General features: G+C 30.0%; 2 protein-coding genes and 1 non-coding gene across 3 annotated transcripts; 1 reads left to right on the top strand and 2 right to left on the bottom strand.

The window, feature by feature from the left end:
* Nucleotides 1–1,345: 1,345 nt before the first annotated feature.
* On the bottom strand, nucleotides 1,346–3,743 carry LOC100795792 (sugar transport protein 10). Its single transcript, XM_003533651.4, has 3 exons — nucleotides 3,285–3,743; nucleotides 2,594–3,217; nucleotides 1,346–2,494 (listed from the first exon to the last, which is right to left on the bottom strand). Exons 1-3 carry the CDS (start codon nucleotides 3,741–3,743, stop codon nucleotides 2,039–2,041), a joined length of 1,539 nt encoding a protein of 512 aa, XP_003533699.1. The 3' UTR covers nucleotides 1,346–2,038.
* A 3,045-nt stretch (nucleotides 3,744–6,788) lies between these two features.
* On the top strand, nucleotides 6,789–6,898 carry MIR4392 (microRNA MIR4392). The gene has a single exon (NR_048725.1). It is a non-coding gene; the product is annotated as a microRNA MIR4392 (primary transcript).
* Nucleotides 6,899–10,096: 3,198 nt separating this feature from the next.
* On the bottom strand, nucleotides 10,097–11,849 carry LOC100796311 (peroxidase 5). The gene is made up of 2 exons (XM_003533652.5): nucleotides 11,445–11,849; nucleotides 10,097–11,145 (listed from the first exon to the last, which is right to left on the bottom strand). Exons 1-2 carry the CDS (start codon nucleotides 11,661–11,663, stop codon nucleotides 10,375–10,377), a joined length of 990 nt encoding a protein of 329 aa, XP_003533700.1. The 5' UTR covers nucleotides 11,664–11,849; the 3' UTR covers nucleotides 10,097–10,374.
* Between the last annotated feature and the right edge of the window lie 8,394 nt (nucleotides 11,850–20,243).

Consider the following 20,243-nt stretch of genomic DNA (forward strand, 5'->3'; position numbering starts at 1 on the left):
TTTGTTACCCCGATGGTTGTGGTGTGTGAAGGGGAAACCGGAAGGGTGATGAGTATAACCAACCCATTTTATTTATTTATTTATTAATTTTGTACTTTTCTGCTGATGGATTATTGGTGGGGTATTTAAATTTGCGATGCTGACAGGTTTTTAAATTATTGCTAAACACAATACAGAAGGGGCAGGTTCCAATAATTGACGGGTCCCTGAAATTACACGGCGTAGTCAGAAACATATTATGATTTGTGCGATATATAAGTTTCAAAGTTCAAACTTGTTTAGAATCATAATTAATGGGTATTAGTCTTTTTTTTAGGATAATGGGTATCATTCTTAGATGGGGAGATAAATGGATTTTTTTTTTTTAATACAAGTATAACTTTTAATGCTATCAATGCATTTTTACTGGAAATTTTAACAAGTTTAAGGATAATACACCTTTAGAAGTTAATAAACGAAATATTTTTTTATATTAAAAATTCAGATAATCATATGTTGGTAGTGCCGTCTTGTTGGATATAATTATATTTCAATAAATGATTTTTACCTTTAATTCTTTAATCACTGTCTTAAAAATAATAGATAAAAATAACCCAAAGGGATATTTGGGCCAGTGGAAACGTGCTAGGTTCTCAAGGCAATGTGAAGTTTTCTCTTCACAGTTTTTTTCAATGCAAAAAAATAAAATTCTTTTATTTATTGATTTTTTAATTATTAAAATCGAAGGATAGATGTGTCTTCATGTATGTACTAACTTTAGAATCATTTGTTTCCTGAACTAGAACCTGTTCAAGTTCTGTTTTTGTGGGGCATAAAACATGGGCTAGTTAGTTTGGGCCACATAACGTGTTAAAAAGTTTGTCCGTCGTATCAAAATTGCAATCTGCACAATGTCACTCATTGGTGTCTGTCTGCCTTTGGTTTTTGCATGATACTGATGTGATACTTTTTAGAGAGACAGAGAGCACAAGAGTTTAAATTGATTAAAAATTCTTCAAATAGAACACCACATTTTTTCATATAAATTAACGGGAAAATGCTTAACACTTATAACAGTACAAATTCGTGTGTTACGAAGACTGCTATAAAGGTGAACCACCTTTTATTTTCATCACCATTTTTTTGTTGTGGCTATTATTTAGAAGTATATGCCAAATTGTATTGTATGTGAAGGTGAAGAAGAATCATTTAGCTAGCAATATTAAAAAGCACACTTCATAAGAAGTTGAAAATTGAGGTGGATAACAAACACGAAAAGAAACATTGAGGTGCCACCATCGAAATTCGAAATCATTCAGTGATTGGTGAACAAGTCTTTCTGTTTAACACATAAGTAATTGGCAACTCTCAAATTTTGAATTTTGTTTATCTCAATTTTGGTGGGATAGTTTTCGGGATAAGTGACATTTTATTATAAAGGATTAATCCGTTCCAGTTTTATCTATTTTTTATTCAGTTTTAATTAATTCTTTTAAAACAATCACAAGTCAATTTATTTTTCAGCTATTTGGTTTCGTACCAAATAGCATCGTTGTTTCCATGTTTTAGCTGAAATAGAATGGGTTAAGAATGTGAACGTAGCCTGAGAAAATAGATTATATGTTCAAGAACGTTCAAGCCAAATTGAAAATTATTTAGAAGTCAATTCAAGCCAAGTTGAAAATTGTTATAATCTTTTAATTACGTAGCTTGAACTGAAATTATTTAGAAGTCAACATCATCTTTATGGATATGATTACTCATATTTTTATACCAAAAAAAAAAAAACATATTGATTCTAATGCAAGACTTGAAAAAATTGAAGAACAAACTTCACTAAATTATTATACTTGATGGATATGATTGGGAAGTTAACATGTACTATATAAGGCTAGAATCTATCACTCTAAACAACAACAACAACGCATGTTTAATTCCAAGCACAAGAAAATCTCACGACATGCACTTTATTTGTGGATTCAATCACTCTTCAAATTTTATTTTGGTTAATGGATGTTGTTCTGATTATCACTCATAACTAATTCCTAATTAATTAAATTCATGGAACCACCTTTTTACCAGGAGCGACAGTAGCAGCAACATCAGGAACAATCTTAGTCCAGAACCAATGTGCCTTCCATATTCTATTCATTTCTTCAATTGGAACATTCTTGGTCTCGGGTAGAAGCAACGCAATGAAAAGGGTCATGATAACCACACAGCCAGCGAATAAGAAGAAGAGGCCAAACTTAAGATGACAAAGCATGGTAAGGAAGACTTGAGCAATGATAAAGGTGAAGAGCATGTTCATTGCAACATTGATAGCTTGACCTGCTGGTCGAATCTCAAGAGAACATGTTTCACTGGGCACTAACCAACCCAATGGCCCCCAAGACCAAGCAAATGCTGCAACATATGCACAAATAAAGAACAAAAGAACGTCTGCTTCTCCTTTGCTAAATGATCCTTCACCATTCAATCCAAACTTTAAACCAATCATGATTCCAATAATAACCTACAAGAAAGAAATAAATTAATCCTCAATCACATTGTTTTAAAAATCTTGAAAGCATTATGCTACCTCCTCCCTTTCTATGGTAGATAGATAATTTACCTGACAAATAAGCATTTGTGCGCCACCTTCAAGAAATAATACCCTTCTTCCAAACTTGTCCACTGTGAAAATAGACACAAGTGTGGCAACAACATTGACAACTCCGGTTATAACCGCAGACATGAGTGAAGCATCATTGCCGAAGCCTAAAATCTTTAAAAGTACTGGCGCATAAAACATGATAACATTGATGCCGGTGAGTTGTTGAAATGTTGGAATAAAAATGCAGAAAATGAGTTGAGGCCTATATTTGGGTTGCACAATGTTCTTCCATGGATGGTCCACCATTTTAGCTGCTTCACTAGCATCAACAAGATCTTGATATTCCTCTTCAACGTTCTCGGTGCCACGGATCTTCTTCAACATTTCCTTGGCTTTTTCATGTTGGTCTCTTTCAATCAAAGAATTAGGTGTTTCATCTAAGCATAGAGATCCTATACACAACAGAATTGCTGGCACAGCTCCAATGCCCAAAGACATTCTCCAACCATTTTCATGCTTGGAGGTACCATAGTTGATGAGGTTTGCAATTAGGATACCAATTGTAATCATCATTTGAAAGCCAATATTGAGTGCTCCTCTAATTTTTGCTGGAGCCATTTCAGACAAATACACTGGTACAGACTATATAACAAACAAAATTATTACAAAATCAAATTATAATTAGTAATTGAAGCTAACTTTTACTTACCTGATTACAAAATCCCACACCAAAGCCTAGTAATATACGGCCAATGATAAGCATTTCGATGTTAATGGCTAAGCCATTCAACAATGCACCAATAAGGAAAAACAAGCCACCAATAAACATTGAGGGTTTACGTCCAAACATTCTAGTTGTAGTAGAAGCAAAAAAGCAGGCTATCAATGCCGCGAGGTATAAGGAAGAGGTGAATAATGTAAGAAGTTGATTGTCAAATTTACAATATTGACTCTTGCTTTCTGCTTCACCTTTCATTTGTCGATACACGACAGGGAAGAACTTGATCAAAAATGGGTCCATAGAAGTCACTCCTCCTGTAATACCCAGATCGTATCCAAAGAGAAGACCCCCCATGGCAGCCACAAAACATGTAATTAGCACAAACCCTGTGACTTTTCCTTCATAATGCCGTACTCCATTTGAATCAACGAAACTTCCACCTGCCATCTTTCAAATTGTAGTTTTGTCTTCTAAAGATTAACTCAAATTCACTTCTGATCTATACAAACTAACACCACTACCTCTTTGATTAATGTCACTTATTTTACGTACTCTGATTATTTGTGCTTTAATATATAGGTACAAGCCATGCACTTTTGATGGTTATAAAATGGTCATAGCAACCACCAAAAATAGCTTTCAATTCTCACTGATCCATTACTTTTTCTTCTGTTAGAGTAATGTGTGCATTGATTAATGTCATTTGCATTTGCTAGAAAGTAGGAAGTCAAATTAGTATTTATAAAGGTTGTGATAGGATTTGACCTATTCTCAATAGTTTTATTTATTAGAATTAGTAAAGGTTAAAAAACTAGTTTGAGATATAAGAGTTTCTAACAAAAAGTTGAATATTCAGTAAAATATGTTAAAACAAATTTGAATATCTAACAAAGTTGAATATGTTGAAAATAATGAGTTTTTCTTTGTATACTTAACTAATTTATTTGAAGTGATCGAACATAAAACAATGATCCCATTTCTCTGATAAACAAATGATAGTATATTGAAGAGTTTTGTAAAAAAAAAAGTACTCGACTCAATAAAGTTTGATAGATCGATAAGAATCATGCATAGGAACCGAATATGGAAGCGATGCTTTAAAATATAAGAGCACCAAATTTGTTGAAGCCAATCAGGACCGTCGACAGGAACTGAACAAGTGAACATGCATGGAAGCAATGTTTCTAAACATATGACCAACAAAGTCCCATACAAAACTTAATAACACTAAGAAGATGTAAAATCCAACAAGCACAGAGTTAAGTTAAGTAAATGCATAATCATCCAAACAGAAGTCTTGTAGGCACAATACAACCATAGCTAGTCATACCCACATACATGTCACTCATTAGCTTTCTTCTACCACCACCTCAATTACTCCATTATCTGACGTGAGTATTCCTTATTGTTATGAACACATGTTTATGTTTTCACCAAACAACTCAAAGTAAAGAGTTTTCAGGTGTTTGGATTGTCAAAGGATGTCATAAAGGAGTGGAGTAGGTTAATTTCCATGGGAAAATGTGATTTCAGAAGGATGTTCTAATTAAGATGGCCAGAGTTTAGTGTGATGCATGGGAGGAAATGAGTTTCTGGATCTTGTGTTGAAGAGTGCTGTCTGTTGTGTACGTGTTAGTCAGAGCCAAAACAAGCAAAAGGATGATACGCAAGTAAAGGGCAAGCATCTAAAGCATGATATTCCTTAACCTCCTCAGTCCCCACTTCATAATATTTGTATACATAGCTTCACTTTTCTTTCCAAAATGTTTTTCGACACCGAATGAGAAAGATATAATTATAAACAAGAAAATAACCAGTTCATGTGTTATGATAGGTAAAAAGAGATTGAAAAACTAATTAATGTTGATTACGTATTTTAAAAAATTAGGATATTCAAATACTATTACATTTTCGCTTATTTCTTTGCCACTCTTCCATGAACACTCCCACAACAAAATCCAATTTGATTTCATGCCCAGCACATAACGTCAGGTAGCACCATCAAGGACAGATATAAATTAATATATAAATTGTTATAATTAACTTTGAAAGAAATTCATACTTTTGAATATGGTTTTTGTAGAATTTATGATGAATAATGTATATTATAATATCAGTTTATTTTTAACTATTTGATAATTTCTTTTAAAAATATTTGTATTCTATTTAAAAGTAAAGATGAAAATGATAAATTAAAAGAGATAAATATTTAAGAAAATAAAAACAACTCTTAAAAGGCTCTCGTTTAAGATAAATTCCAAAAACACTTTCATTGAAAAATAGTTCCTAAAATTATTGGATTAACCTGCACAAATTATTCCAACTTAACCGGTTTTCAAGTTAAGTCTTATATATGCAGTTTCATTAAATATTTAGATAATTTTAATTTTTCGCCTATAATACTCTTATGGTCTTACTCGATTCAAATTAGATTCTTTTCAATGTCAATGGAACATAAATCTGATCTACACCAAAATAGAACAACTCTTAAAAATGTTTCCATTGAATATATATATATATATATATATATATAATTCTTTTTATTTTAATATAATTTTAAAATTATAATAAAATAATGCATTGATAAATTAGAAAAAAATATCTATACAAGAATTTAAATTTCTTCTTATCTACTAGTATTCACATGACATTTTTATTTTATTTTAAATTAAAATAATAAAATAAATAATCAATTAAAAGGTCAATGCTTTTATTTAAATTTTAAAAATGCATAATAAGTAATTTAAAAAATAAAAATACAAAATGAAAAATACATTTAATGAGTAGTGTAAAAGAAGAAAAGGAAAAAAAAAAAAAAGAAAAAGTAGTGCAGTGTTTTCTTTTCTGGATGATGTGTTCCTTTCCACGACCTTTGTTATTTGTAACAGTACAAGTCTTTCTACTTTCATACAAGAGCTAGCCATGCATGCTTGAGTTTACAATTAATATCTCAGCCTTGCATTGCAACCAACAGCTGGCAGGGAATCAGTTCAGTTCCCCAAACAATTTCAAAGTTGCAAATTATTTTTCTGTGTTTGGATAATCTTTAAAATTATGATAAACCATTGATATTCGTAATAAATTAACATTTGCTGATAAAAAGAAATGATATATAATTTGGCAAGTGATAACATGGATCAGCTGATTAAATAAATGTTTCCTTGCCCTTTGAGTACTATACTCCTTCTGTCTTCTGTTGTGTACGTTTGTGAGTGAGCTGAGCGTGTGAATAAAACAATAAAGTGCATGCGGTGTGTTGTGTACTGTGTGGATCAAAAGGAGAATACGCGAATCCCTTAATAAAGTTAACCTCATTTGTCCCATTTGAATCTTGAAACCTCTATATATGCAAAATTCATTACAAAAAACCAAGATTCATACATTGTGAGTGTGAAAAAATGTGTCTTGTTATTAATTTTTCATTTGTTTGAATGCTATTAATTTTATATATGATGATTCACTTCGCGAGCCTCTCAAATGACAAGGTGGGTTACACTTCCGAGTCATATTTTCGCATAGAAAAGCCACCGAACAGGAACTTGTTACATACCAAGGATCGATCGGAAGTTTTTTTCTCTGCGAAAATGTGATTTCGGAACTGTTCCTGAGCTCTCTTTCTGAGTTCTAAGCATGGAAATCATGGCCATGGACATCATCCTTAACGTATGTTCACTTTCTTTCTTTTTGTATCTGCATGCTGCTATTCTTCCGTGTGTATGATGAAATCACCTTCATTTACCATGCAAGGTCTCTTCTTTTGGTTAAACCCAACAAATAGCTAGGAAATTGCGTCTTTTTGCATCTTTTCTAATTAAGTTATACACCCCGCTTTTATGTTTATTCTTTTAATTATGTCAGAAATTAAGTTTTGGCTTTTGATATTTATGTTGGTATATGGGTAGATATTTCGAAAATTAATTTTGAATTTAATATTTTAAAATTAACTTTTTGAATATGTTTAATACATGCTTGTTCGTTTGTGGTATATGGGTAGATTTTAACATTTTTTATAATAACATTTTAAATTTTTATAAATAAAGATGGATAAAATAAATAGAATAAAGAAAGAAAGTAGAAGAAGAAATTTAGGTAAAATTAAGTATTTACATGTGATTATTTTTTTAACGAGACTAATTATAATTTGATTTTTATGGCCTTGGTCTATAAATTCGCTATAGTATTTGAATTAATGTTGTAGTTAACCCGCTTAACCATTTGACTTTGTCTTAAGAGTTGGAGTACTTCTCATACTCCTTTAATATATTATGTTTTGTGTTGTTCACCTCAAGTATTAATATACATCTTACAACTTTGTGTTGGGGTGGGATGTAGTGTTGATGGTTGTTAATTTCAATTTCCAATTTAATTTGTAATTCTCTATTCTTAATTTTGAACATCGGTAGTTAATTATATTATGTGTTTTTTTAGAGGTGTAAGCAGGTTGCTAGTGGCGGAACTTGAACAATTTATTGGCCAAAATAATAAGTGATAGTGAAAAGAGATCAAACACTTTTTTATATAAAAAACAAAAAACAAAAAATAGTTACTATATTCTATTTAAACACCATTCGTTATCACTCCTACTTATATAACAAGTAATTAACGAGCATAAAATAACATCCAAAATTAAGTTTTTAAAATTGATCAAAGTCAACCAAATTCGATCAGTATATATAATGCTTTCATGTGGAAATCCATCTCAGCTCAAGAGAAAAAATTAATGCATATAAAATAAAATAATGACATTTGATGGTGACTGATACATCACATTATCACTCACGAAACAACAAAACAATTTCAGTTTTATGGCTTTTTATTATTATTAGAGAGTGAGCCATGATACATGATACTGTAATAAAGTTGTATCTTGGTGACTAATTGATCATAAAATTAAATTTGGAAATAATCTCTTTACAAATAAAGCTATGTATAATGATCATTCCATGTAGCTTTGCATAGCAGAGAGCCTCTGAGCACTAGGATATGTAATTTTTTTTACATTTTTTACTAAATATTAATAAAATTAAGGAATGAAGCATAGATGAAAAACTAACACTAATGCAGTTACATTAATATGAGCAGATAACAACATATATACTCGCTTATTAGCCTTGTTAAATTGTAGGTGCTTGCTGCTTTATATATATATATATATATATATATATATATATATATATATATATATAGTTAAGTTGTAAATTTCTTCAAAGAATCATGTATTAACATAAGTTTGAGTTGTGTTGTTCCTCGTAATGTATCAATGCAACAATGATCTGTTTGGAAATCTTATCTGATTTAGATGATGGTTGCAAATGATATGTATGCTTATTTTTGTTTGATTTTTCATCATTTCCTAATTCTATATCTAACTACATATCGTTGCTTCATGTATAGCAAAATCATTTAAACCCACTAGGGGCAATAAAAAATGGTTGTTCATATTATTATATATATTAACGAGGGGGCCATGTATTTATTTAAAATATATGTAGGTATATTTATCACTAAAAAAAATTGATAGGATGCAATTCTGCCAAATATAAGACAAACAAAGTGAAAGCAAAACATGAGAATCAACATGAATTGAATATGTAAGCTGTAACGCATGGGAGTATATAAGTAACTTTCCTTCTTGCTTAAGTCGGTGATCTCCTTCCTTTACAAAATGGTATTGGGTAATCCAAAATGGAAGTACTTGATGATCAACAATTATGAGAGAATAATGATATCAACTCAGATGTCACCATCACACACTCCCTAATAAACGGGGGATAGATTTATTCCATGGATTACTAGTCATCACATAAGGAAACTTGACATCACACTTTAATCCAAAATCTTAAGGCTCAGATTTATGGGTTTTCTCCTCACTTATATGGTGCTCAATTTTTTTATTTTTTGTCCGATGTGAGACTTCACCTCACACTTGTAACCCAACAATCTCCTCCTCAAGTGTGAGTCTTTTCCACATGGTAGTCTTCCCCTCGAGCGGGAGTCATCCACGAGTATAGTCATTAGAGCCCACATACTATAGTTACTTGCGATACTTGCACAGTTGCTCCATCTGCGGGACACGTTACCTGAACTAACCGTCAGAAAGACTTTCAATATAAGGGATCTCCAAGGCTAAGATCCATCGCTGTCATCTTACTCATCTGAGCCGGTCACCAAGTCAAACCATCGGCTCGGATACCAGTTGTTGGGAAATTCGAAGGGAGGAAATAACGGATAGATTTAGCCTTAAGATTTTTGGTTAAAATATGGTGTCAAGTTTCTTTATGTGGTGACTCATGTTCCATCGGTGCAAATCTATCCGGTGTTTATTCCTCTTGAATCTTCCTAACAAACTTAGTTAAGGTTGCTATTGTTTATGCTAGTCTTGCCTGCTTTAATCACATTCCGTGCTGTATTTTGAAAGCTATCATTAATGAAATGATATAAGTTGATTTCCTGTATAAAAAAAATGTTTTGACTCCACTTTAAGCTCTTTTTTGTAGCTTCTTAGTCCTCTATCAATCTTGTTATAATAACCAACATTCAAATTAAACAGGCAGTTAGTTAACTTATAATGGATCCAACATAATTCAATTTTTATTTTGAAAAGCAAATGAGTTTTATTAGTTATAATATAAGGTGTAGTCTAACCCATATACCAAACATTATGAAAATTCTATCCAAAACTATTGAACAGACTGAGAAATACAAACACACCATCTCTTTGTTAGCCTATAATTAAAAAAACACGCGATCTGTTCAAAATATTAAAAAGGAGAGAGAAATACAAAACAATTGATACACAGTTCAGCCAACAAACAACTAGATTTATTAGATTTGGCCAATGACCATCTAAACATAATACAAATATAGAAGGGGAAAATTTTATCCATTAGGAAACATATAAATAATAAAAGGAGGGGATATACACTAGGTTGAATTGTTGGCCATCCTGGTGAATGGCAGGTATGGATCAAATTCAAAACAGACGAACAATCGCAAACTAATTCAATTAATGTAAAGAAAAGAAACAAATTAAGGTTGAATTATTTTCAGGAAAAGAGTGTTGCTGCTGTTGAATAATTTAATTAACAAAGCTGCACTGCTTCCTGATCTCACCATCGGAGCCAGTAAGCACTTCTATAGAACCCATGCGCACCATTGCTAGGGCAAATTTCTCAGCCCAACTTGCAGCATTGTATGCGTTGCTTTCAACCATTGCCCTTGTGGATTGGCTCGTGTACAACGTCTGATCCGACGTCAACAAGCCACGGTGGTTGATTAATGCCTCATAGTATTTACTGTCCAAACGAATAGGCGTGGAAGGTTCAAGAGACACTGTTGGGTCTGAGGTGGGGGGTGGTGGGGGACACTTTCCTTTCAACGTTTCAGCATATGAAGAGTCCAATGAGGGATCTTGTGTAGCTGTGTCACTGAAAGAGTATAAGCGATTTGAGAAGGAGCCACAATGGGATACACCGATTGAATGCGCTCCTGAGAGTGTCACCATTTCATCTGCTGACAACCCCTTTCGAGAAAAACTACTAACAAGTTCATCAGCACTGAAGGATGGTCCTGGAAGATTGCCTATCACTTCACCGCCGATTGAGACGCCACCATCTCTGCGTCCGGATGGAACGTCGTAGTTTATGCCACCAACCTTCGAAACACTGTCTCGTGCTGCGAATGCCAATATGTCTGCACATGATACTGTTTGAGGACATGCATCCTCTATTTGATTTTTGGCTTCCTCAATCACCTCGAAGCCACGCAAGCTTGGGTTGTTAACCAAATTGTCTCTTTCGGATATTGGATTACCCGGTCTAGATGCTAGTAACACAGAACCATCACAACCCTGTGGAAGATAACAATTTTAGAATCCGATATTGAAATGTTTTTATTAAACATGCATGTATATATAGGAAAGTATGAAGGTGAAATTTGGGTCTGTTTCAATAAGCTCATCGAGAACCACTTATGCATAAGTTAAAAATCATCTTTTAAAGAAGTTATATATATATATAGGAAAATCTCTACAAATTAGTTTGTTTATAATCTAATTTTAGTTCATGAAGAAATTCAATCATTTTATTTATTTCTTCCATTAAACGTGTTTCTGCAGAAGTTTATCCAACCATATCCTTAGTAACTTACCCTGACAAAGCAATCATGGAAATGCATTCTGATGAGACCAGCAGCTATGCCTGGGTTGGCAGATATTGCTTTCTCTACTGCGCTTCTCACTATTGCCTCAGCAGATGGACACGTTGAGCTATAGAAACCCACTTTCAGAGATGCTGAGGCCAATGATGAAATGCTTAGAATCAGAATCAAGCTTGAAACCGATTGAAGCAATCTGGGAGTATTATCCATTGCTGCTATTATTACTATATATATATGATGGAGCAGATTGAGGATTGAAAGTTGTTGTAATTTAAGGACAAGACTAGGAAGAGAATTATGTTTGTTGACTAGTAATTAAGGAAGAGATGGAGAGAACTTGAGCTCAAGGGAATGTATTTATAGGCTCATTTTTGCAATAGGGAGATGACTCGTCATGAAGTTTTGCTTTGGCAAAGAACTAATTAAAATAAGTAGCAGTACGTTGAAGTTGTCTGCCGTTGAAAACTTCTCTTCAGGTTCAACTTTAATTTATCTCTTATTTTAGGTTAACATAACTAACAAAAGGAAAAAGTGTGATGACAATGTCAGCTTGAGTCCAGTGGGAATTTTTCCACGCTTTGGTGGCTGCATGTGGCATTTAACTAAGTACAAATTGATCAAGTGTTGGCATTTATTTACAAGTATGGTACTGACTTCGTAACCACTGGCCACTGCATTTTGCTTATATAAAAACAAGTTCGAATGATGGACATTTTTAGTTATCAAATTAAGGGCAACTATGTATGGAAGCCTTCTAATAATGATTGATTAATATATAATTGAACCTGTTGTTCAACAACAATTGGGAAGAGTTCAAAGTAACGAACATAGCCCCATTACAAGACCATTTCTGTTTTCAGATTCATGATATTCAATTCTGTTTTTTCATTATTATTTCAATTTCGATGCCACCATGATTTTCTTTTTTTCAAACAGCCAAATATATATATAGAAAACCTTTAAATAGACCAAAGCCATGATCTATGTCAACGCCACCATCGTAATGATCTTTGTTTGCGTCCAATCCGAACTTATTAAAACAAGTGAAGATTTTCGCGCGGAAAAAATCAAATCTTACATCCAATCTATCCTCAAATCATATTATATTATATCCAAACTTATGTCAAAACTTAATTAAATGAATAAAATATTTAAAACTTTCGAAACAAACCAATTAATTATGTCAAACTTAATTACATATCCAATAATATCTAGGGTACTGTCTAAGGTGAATCCATAAAAAATATGGTTCATTGATGGACCGTGAATTTATCAGCGTTGGATATAATAACATTAAAAAAAAATGAATGGTTAAGATAATGATATTGGTTACTTTTATTTGACACCGGATAAGATTTGATTAAATTTAATATATATATATATATATATATATATATATATATATATATATATATATATAAATAAAATTAAGGATTCAATGTAGGTGTTGTTTCTCAATCCTGAAACATCATTGTTTCAGTGTAAGAGGGTAAAAAGTCATAGATTTAATTATAAAATTCTTTCTCTTATTTTGTTTATTTTTTTGGTATATTTTCTTAAAAATAATTTTAGAAAAATATTTGAGAAAGAACTAGAATCATGATCCTTAAAGGATAAGGTATACTTTTTTACTTTACCACTATACCAAAGTATAAGTAATTATTTAAATATTTGATAAAAAAAATACTATTAATATAAGTTTTATGTGAAAATAATTTAAAATTTAAAATTTATTCTTTTTAATTTATTATATTTTTATAATCTTATATATTATTTTTTAATATATAAAATTAAATTCTATTTTTAGAATATGCATATTTATATAATTTTTATTTTTATTTTATATATTATATTTATCTTTTAAAATAATGCTTGTGATTTACTAATAATATTTTGTATCTATAATAAAATATTCATGTTATTTATTGTAACATAGACAAAAATATAATATCAATAAATCACATACATAAATATTTTTAAAAATATAAAATATTATTATTTTATTTAATTACGTATCTTTACTATATAATTTAATTCTTTAAAAAAATCATGTATCTAATTAAATAAAGTTAAATATAAATAAAAAATATTATTATAATAAATAATAATAATATCTTAATATAGGTAAAAATACTATCATTAAATTCTATATATAAATATTTTAAAAGATAATAAAATACTTTTATTTTATGAAATTATAATTTATATAAAAAATATACACTAAAGATAAAATTTATATTATATATTTATTGTATAAAATAAGTTTTAAATGATGTGATAAAAATACATAATATTATAAAAATATAATATATAATATATAAAATAAAAATAAAGCTTATATAAGTATATATATTCTAATTTATGCAAAATTAAAATTTAATCTTATATATTATATTTTAAAATATAATATATAATATTATAAAAAATAATAAATAAAAATAAATTTAAATTTAAATTTTAAATTATTTTTACATAAAACTTATATTAATATTATATTTTGCATCCAATATCTAAATGGTCATGTAAATGTAATGAAAACAGTTAAAATCAACTCTAGATATTAAGATAACAAATTTTAAAATATAAAATAACTCAAATTGTAAATTAAAAAAAAATAAGAGTAACGCCTACCTAGAACCCAATCTCTTCGACTCTCTAAAAAAAGATTACTTATTTTCTTAACAAGAAATAATAATTTCTGATATTTTTTTGGGGTCGGAGTCGGAGAAGCAAAAGGGGGCGGCAACGTAGTGGAAGTCAAGGAAGAAAGGAAATCAATTCCTATTTTTTCATATATTTTCAAAAGGGTGTAATTGAGATTTCACGTTTTCTAAATAAAAATACCATTTACCTGATAAATTATTTTTCACCTACTATATCCGGTTATCTTGCTGATCCTATGGTGAACCATATGAATTACATCTTCACCCTAGCTTTCACCAATATCTAACCTCAATTTTTTTAAACATGTTTCAGGGGTAAAGTATCACCCATTTTATCAATAATTATTTTCAAATAGAAAATCTCATTATCCATTATTTTATAACTTTTAATTAAATAATATTTTTTAAAAATTTATTATTGGATTGAAAGTTCATTTTATATAAATCACATATACAATATTTATATTAATCTAAAATCATTGTTATCTCGTTCATATAGAATAAAATCGGTTTAATATAAATATTTTGAACTATACTAAAATATGAGTCATTTGAATACCTTTTTATTGTTCTTCAATTTTGAAGAAATTTGAAACAACCAATCAAATTATATAAATGATGTAATAATTATCAAAATTACACCAATATAAGTTGATCCATCTTCTCTCTCTATATATATATAACAACTCCAATATTGATCAAGTCTTATCTCCAGAAATATTACTTCAAACTATAAAAATAATATTTATTTTTGACGGAAATTTTTCCTTGAAAAATAATCCATAAAAAATTTTGAATTTTCTCACAGAATTTATCGAAGGAAAATTTTCCGTCAAAAATTTTTTAAAAACGGATTGATTTTACCCACGGCCAATTATTCCGTCGAAAAGTTAAAATTTCTGATAGATTTTATCAACAGAATAGAAATCCGTGCGAAATTAAAATTTTCCAATTTATATCCCACTCAGTAGATTTTTCCGCGCATCTCCCTCTTTTCCCCCATTTGTGCCCTTCACAGAACGTTGTCTTCCTCCCTCACTCCTATCCAAATCCTCTCCCTCCGCCGCCACCGCCTCTGCTTCCTCTCAACTCACCATCCTTCCCTCCTTTCAACATTTTCGCTCCCTCTCCATTCTTTGCCGCATGTTCGTGTCTCTCTCTCACATTTTGGGTTTGTAATTTATTTTTGTTAGAGCTAGGAGAAAGTTTGAGTGTTCATATATGAGTGATGCTAGGAGATAGGCCATCAAAGTTTTTGATTAGCAAGAATCAGATCATGGGAGGGAAGGATTTTGAGTATGATGATGAGGCCATGGAATGAAAAGTTTGGATTTTTATGCTTTTGATCAGGTGATTTTTTGTGGTTAGGCAGTTTTTAAGCATGTTGTAGCTACCTTAATCGTCCTTTCTCATAGCATGAGAAATATGCAGTTGCTTTAATAAGGAAAAAAAATTATTGGAAGACATCTGGGTATGTTAAACTATACTATGTATTATTGTGTAAACTAAATTTGTAGGCAACTTATATATGTTAATGGAGAAAGGCAATGATTATAGTTTTCAGCTTGTGATTTCTTTGCACATTCTTGCCAACCTTTGCATCATGACTATAATCACCTTACTACCTTAGAAATGCTCTATGTTTTTACTTTTGTTAATGTTTTTCTTCTTCTAGCAGCAGTACTTGATTAATAAAAGAGAAAATACGCCATTTCAGACCTCAAGCACCTTAGAACATAGTTATATATGGATTGTTGTATGTGACATGTTAAGTTCTAGGGAATTGTCCAAGACAAGAAAAGGGTTGTTTGGATAAAATCCAACCAATGTGCTCCAATAGCTAAAAATAGACTGGAGCTAAATTTGGTGTAAATTGAAAACCTAAGGAAGGACTTTTTTCTTGTTATTATCACTGAGTTTGTATTTTTCTTCTTCATTCATCTTTCATGTTTGAATTACGGTATGGAATGTAATTTTTTTCATTATTGAAGCAACTGAATATTTCTCATGTGAGTTTATGGTTGAAATCATATAACAGAAATAAATAAATTTTCATTATCGGGTAACCCACGTGTGTGTTGCAGTTGACTTTTCTTTTCTGATTAATTTGTTGAATAGATTACTTGTTGCACGTCATCTTCTGTTTAACTGTGGTTGAGTGTGGACCTTGTAAGTTTCTGTGGTTGGCTTTTCTTAAAGGTTAGATGTTTAACTTCATGTGGCTTTCAAATTCCAGCTCTCAGGGTGGGAAGATTTGTGATAATTTTTTACTTTATCTTAATACCATGTACTTACTGTAACCTTGGAGTCGTAGGGGAAAAGGAAGACATTGCAGGCTTCTTAGTTCTTACTTCAGAGCTATGTAAAAGGATAGGTGAATATGAATTAGGATTGACTTGCAACAACAAATTAAGAAGCTAATTCAAGGGGGAGTTTAGGTGTGGTTTTATAGGCTTTTGGCTCCAAGGAGAGGGACAAAACACAGAGAGAAGAGAGGAAGACCCTGTAATTTGGTTCTCTCTCTTTCCTCTCCATCCTAGTTGGTGAGGTTTTTTTAGTGTTGCTTCTATATTTTCATCAATGATATAACTATTTAAAAAACATTAACTATGGGTAACCTTCAGGTTGGTGGTAGAGTAGATTAAGGTACGAGTAAAGTAAGAAAAGATGTGATCTATTGCTCCTTTTTTAAGAATAACAGAGTAGTACCTGAGCATGAATAATCAAATTTGTATCATTAGATAATTATTAGCAGTATTATATCCTCTTAAGAGTACATAAACTTATGGCTGAGTCTTAACAGAAAATAAAGAAGGACTTGAATTTGTGCATGAATAATGAAACTTGTACATCAGAATTAGTAGCATTATTATATCCTAGTAATACTTGAGAGTTGAGAGAATATATCCTAGCATTATTATACTGGACTTTAATGTATGATGTATAATACGAAGAATAATTTAAAACCAACTTGGTTGATTGTCTAATTAACTTCAACTTTAAGATACTCTATCAGATTAAGTTGGTCGTAGCAGATACGATATGCATCCTTTAGGACAAGTCTTCGGAGTTTCTTACCACCTTCAACATTTTTCATTAATATTTCATACTTAATTATATCAACTAATGTACCAAAAATATAGAGTATTTTTAATATGGAATCTTGCTATGATATTTTAATCTAAGGTCTCATATTGTTAAGATCTATGATCAAATAAGGTTGTTAGATCTCCACCTAGATATTTAGTTATTCTGTAATATTTATCAGTAGGACAAAATCCGTGACAAATTTGCGACAGACATTTTCCACAGAAAATCCGTCGAAAATAATCCGTGGCAAAATTCCGACGGATTACAAAAAATTCATCGGTTAAAATTTTCTACAACCATTTTTTCGACGAATTTTTGTTCGTTGAAAATCCGTCAGAAATTTATAATTAGCGACGGAATTTTAACATTTTCGACGAATTTTGATCATCGCAAAAATGCTTTTTTTTGTAGTGTTAATATTCAACTTTGTTTTGCTTTTGTTGAAATATTCTAATAACTAATTTTTGAAATTTTTGGGTCTATTAAGTTTGAATGTGACCTTTTTTTTAATATGTTATTGGTGGAGAGTATCATCGACTTTATCAACAATTATTTTTTAATGGACAACTTGTTTATTGAATTTTTCTCTTTCAAATATTTTTTTTAATTTTCATTTTCATGACTTAAGTTTGAGATCTTATTTAAAATACATAAGCCTAAATCTATTCATATCAATCAAATATTAATAGCCTCAAATCATATAATACAAGAAAGATGTGTCTAAAGTGAAGTGAAAAAATAATATGAAATTTGTAATAAAACACCATACAGTTATAACTTTTTAAATTATTTAGTTAAAGGAAAAATTGAAAAAAAAAAACTATTCCTGAAGTTTTTGTGTAGAGAGAAAAAAAAAGAAGATCTGATTTTTTTTTTCTTTTCTCCCTTGCTTTCATTTCAAACAAAGGTAAGACCACTACCCAAAAAACCAAGGGTAAGACTAAGGGATACACCAAATTAATGAACTTAACATTATTATTACGATGACCATATTTTTCGTAGCATGTCATATTTTGGTTGGTTATGAAATACAGTATTTCTTTTAGGTTTTGGGTGATTAAGATTTTCCTTTTATAAAGACATGTATTTTGAAAGAATTCCACTTTATTTAACACAAGTATAAATAAAGTGAAAGAATATTTAACAATAAGATAAGATAATTATAAATTGAAAATATTTAACACTAGAACTTAAATCTAAACCTCTAATTAAGTTGAAAGAATTCCACTTTATTTAATCTAATGCTGTGATTGGGTGGTATAAACTGTGTTGAGCATTCAGCTAATGCACAGATCTGAAAGCGAAAATGAGAAGAGGACATTACACCTTACGCAGGCGTTAGGCTTCTATAGCCGCCACCTTTTGTAATTGTGTTAGTGAAACCTATAATCATCTTTCTCATTAAAATAATATTCATTCATTCATAACAATAAATTAATCCTTTTCCTTTTGCTATGGCCAATTGGCCACATTACCTTATTTATCCGTCAACATGTTGCTTTTTACGTTTCTTTCTTTTTCTCTCTTTACTGTTTTATTATTACTCCTTTAAATGGATAATGACTATCCATATATGAAGAATGGTTGTTTAAAAAAGCAAAAAAAATGGAGAGGGATACCTTTTACGTATAGAACAACTCACAATAAGTAAATAACAAAAAAATTATGTGATCTAGTTATATAACTCAAATTGTAGAGAAATTTGAAAAATGTTTTATTTGGATAGTTTTACTTTTAGTAAATATATAATTTTGCATTTCTAGTTTTTGAACATGAATAGCTACAGTAAAATTACGAGATGACTACATCACACTTCTGTACTTATTAATAAAAAAAAAAAATCTGAAATATGAGATTTTTGTAATATTTTTTCATGTTCCCGGGGTAGTAGAATAATTTTTTTATCAAGATATATATTTTTGTTGGCAACTCCTAACATATTATATGCTATTAAACCTACTCGTATTTCGTGATTCTTTACTTTATTATATTTTAGAAGAAGAAATTCTATTTTACTTTTTATCAAATGAGTAAATAAAAAATCTTTTTTATTTTTTAAGAATATATATTTATTTTATTTACCTTAAAAATATTATCTCTTCTTATTTATTTAATTACAAAAATTTTATTATTTTTCTAAAAAATTGTTTATTTTTAAATAAAATTATTTTTAATTTTTTTTTAAAAAATAACATCTAAACAACAGGTTTGATAAGAGGGAAGTCCTACCAAATTATTGATTAAATCTAAAAATAAGTCTGACACAAGCAAACAACAGCCGATATAATTACAAATTTTAGGAACAAATAATTCATTTAGCCTACTTGCCTTGCCTAGCTTGATACTAATAATTTAGTACTAATATTTTATATTTCATTTTATTAATTAGTGATTTTTTTTTGTCATTTAACGTAGGACGGTATCTGTGTGGCACTATTACTAACTAACAACTTTCCCAAAATCCCAAATCCCAAATTAAAAGTCAAGCTCCATAGGGTTAGTTTCGTCAATGCACTCGTGGCTCTAACCATTAGACACTATGCATGCAATGAATTTTTGTTTCAAAATTCAAAACTGGTTGGCAAAAAGAAAAAGCCCCGCAAATTTTAAATTGCTACAAAAATCCCATATATAAAAGATAGCGTCAGCATACAACTCCATCAAATTATAATTCATTTAGGCTTAATTTCATTTTGTTTCATCTTATTGTCTTTGAAATTTAATTGCTATTATTTTAAGAGAAACGCTAACACCAAAATTTTTTAAACACACTCCTTTTTATTAATTAAAATTTATTAGAAAAATTACTAATTTATGTGAGCTCTATTTTATATTTAACAACTCTCTTATCTAATTTTATAATTTTCAATAACTTTTATTCAATAACAAAGTATGCTTAAAAAGAATATATTAAAAAAGTGATGCTAACACTTTTCTTATTTTTTTTATATCATATTATTATTAGAACGAAATATTTATCAATTTTATCGATAATTAATTTTCGTCAAAAAAATCTGATTAAACACCTTTAAATTAC

This window comes from Glycine max, chromosome 9 (genome assembly GCF_000004515.6).
Source record: "Glycine max cultivar Williams 82 chromosome 9, Glycine_max_v4.0, whole genome shotgun sequence".
Taxonomy (NCBI): domain Eukaryota; kingdom Viridiplantae; phylum Streptophyta; class Magnoliopsida; order Fabales; family Fabaceae; genus Glycine; species Glycine max.

Excerpts from the sequence above, each read along its gene's own strand:
- LOC100795792 (XM_003533651.4), bottom strand. The coding sequence starts at position 3,743 with ATGGCAGGTGGAAGTTTCGTTGATTCAAATGGAGTACGGCATTATGAA. Across the intron at positions 3,218-3,284 it reads GTGTGGGATTTTGTAATCAG|TCTGTACCAGTGTATTTGTC; the intron begins GTAAGTAAAAGT and ends TTTGTTATATAG. Across the intron at positions 2,495-2,593 it reads CACAAATGCTTATTTGTCAG|GTTATTATTGGAATCATGAT; the intron begins GTAAATTATCTA and ends TCTTTCTTGTAG.
- LOC100796311 (XM_003533652.5), bottom strand. The coding sequence starts at position 11,663 with ATGGATAATACTCCCAGATTGCTTCAATCGGTTTCAAGCTTGATTCTG. Across the intron at positions 11,146-11,444 it reads TCCATGATTGCTTTGTCAGG|GGTTGTGATGGTTCTGTGTT; the intron begins GTAAGTTACTAA and ends TATCTTCCACAG.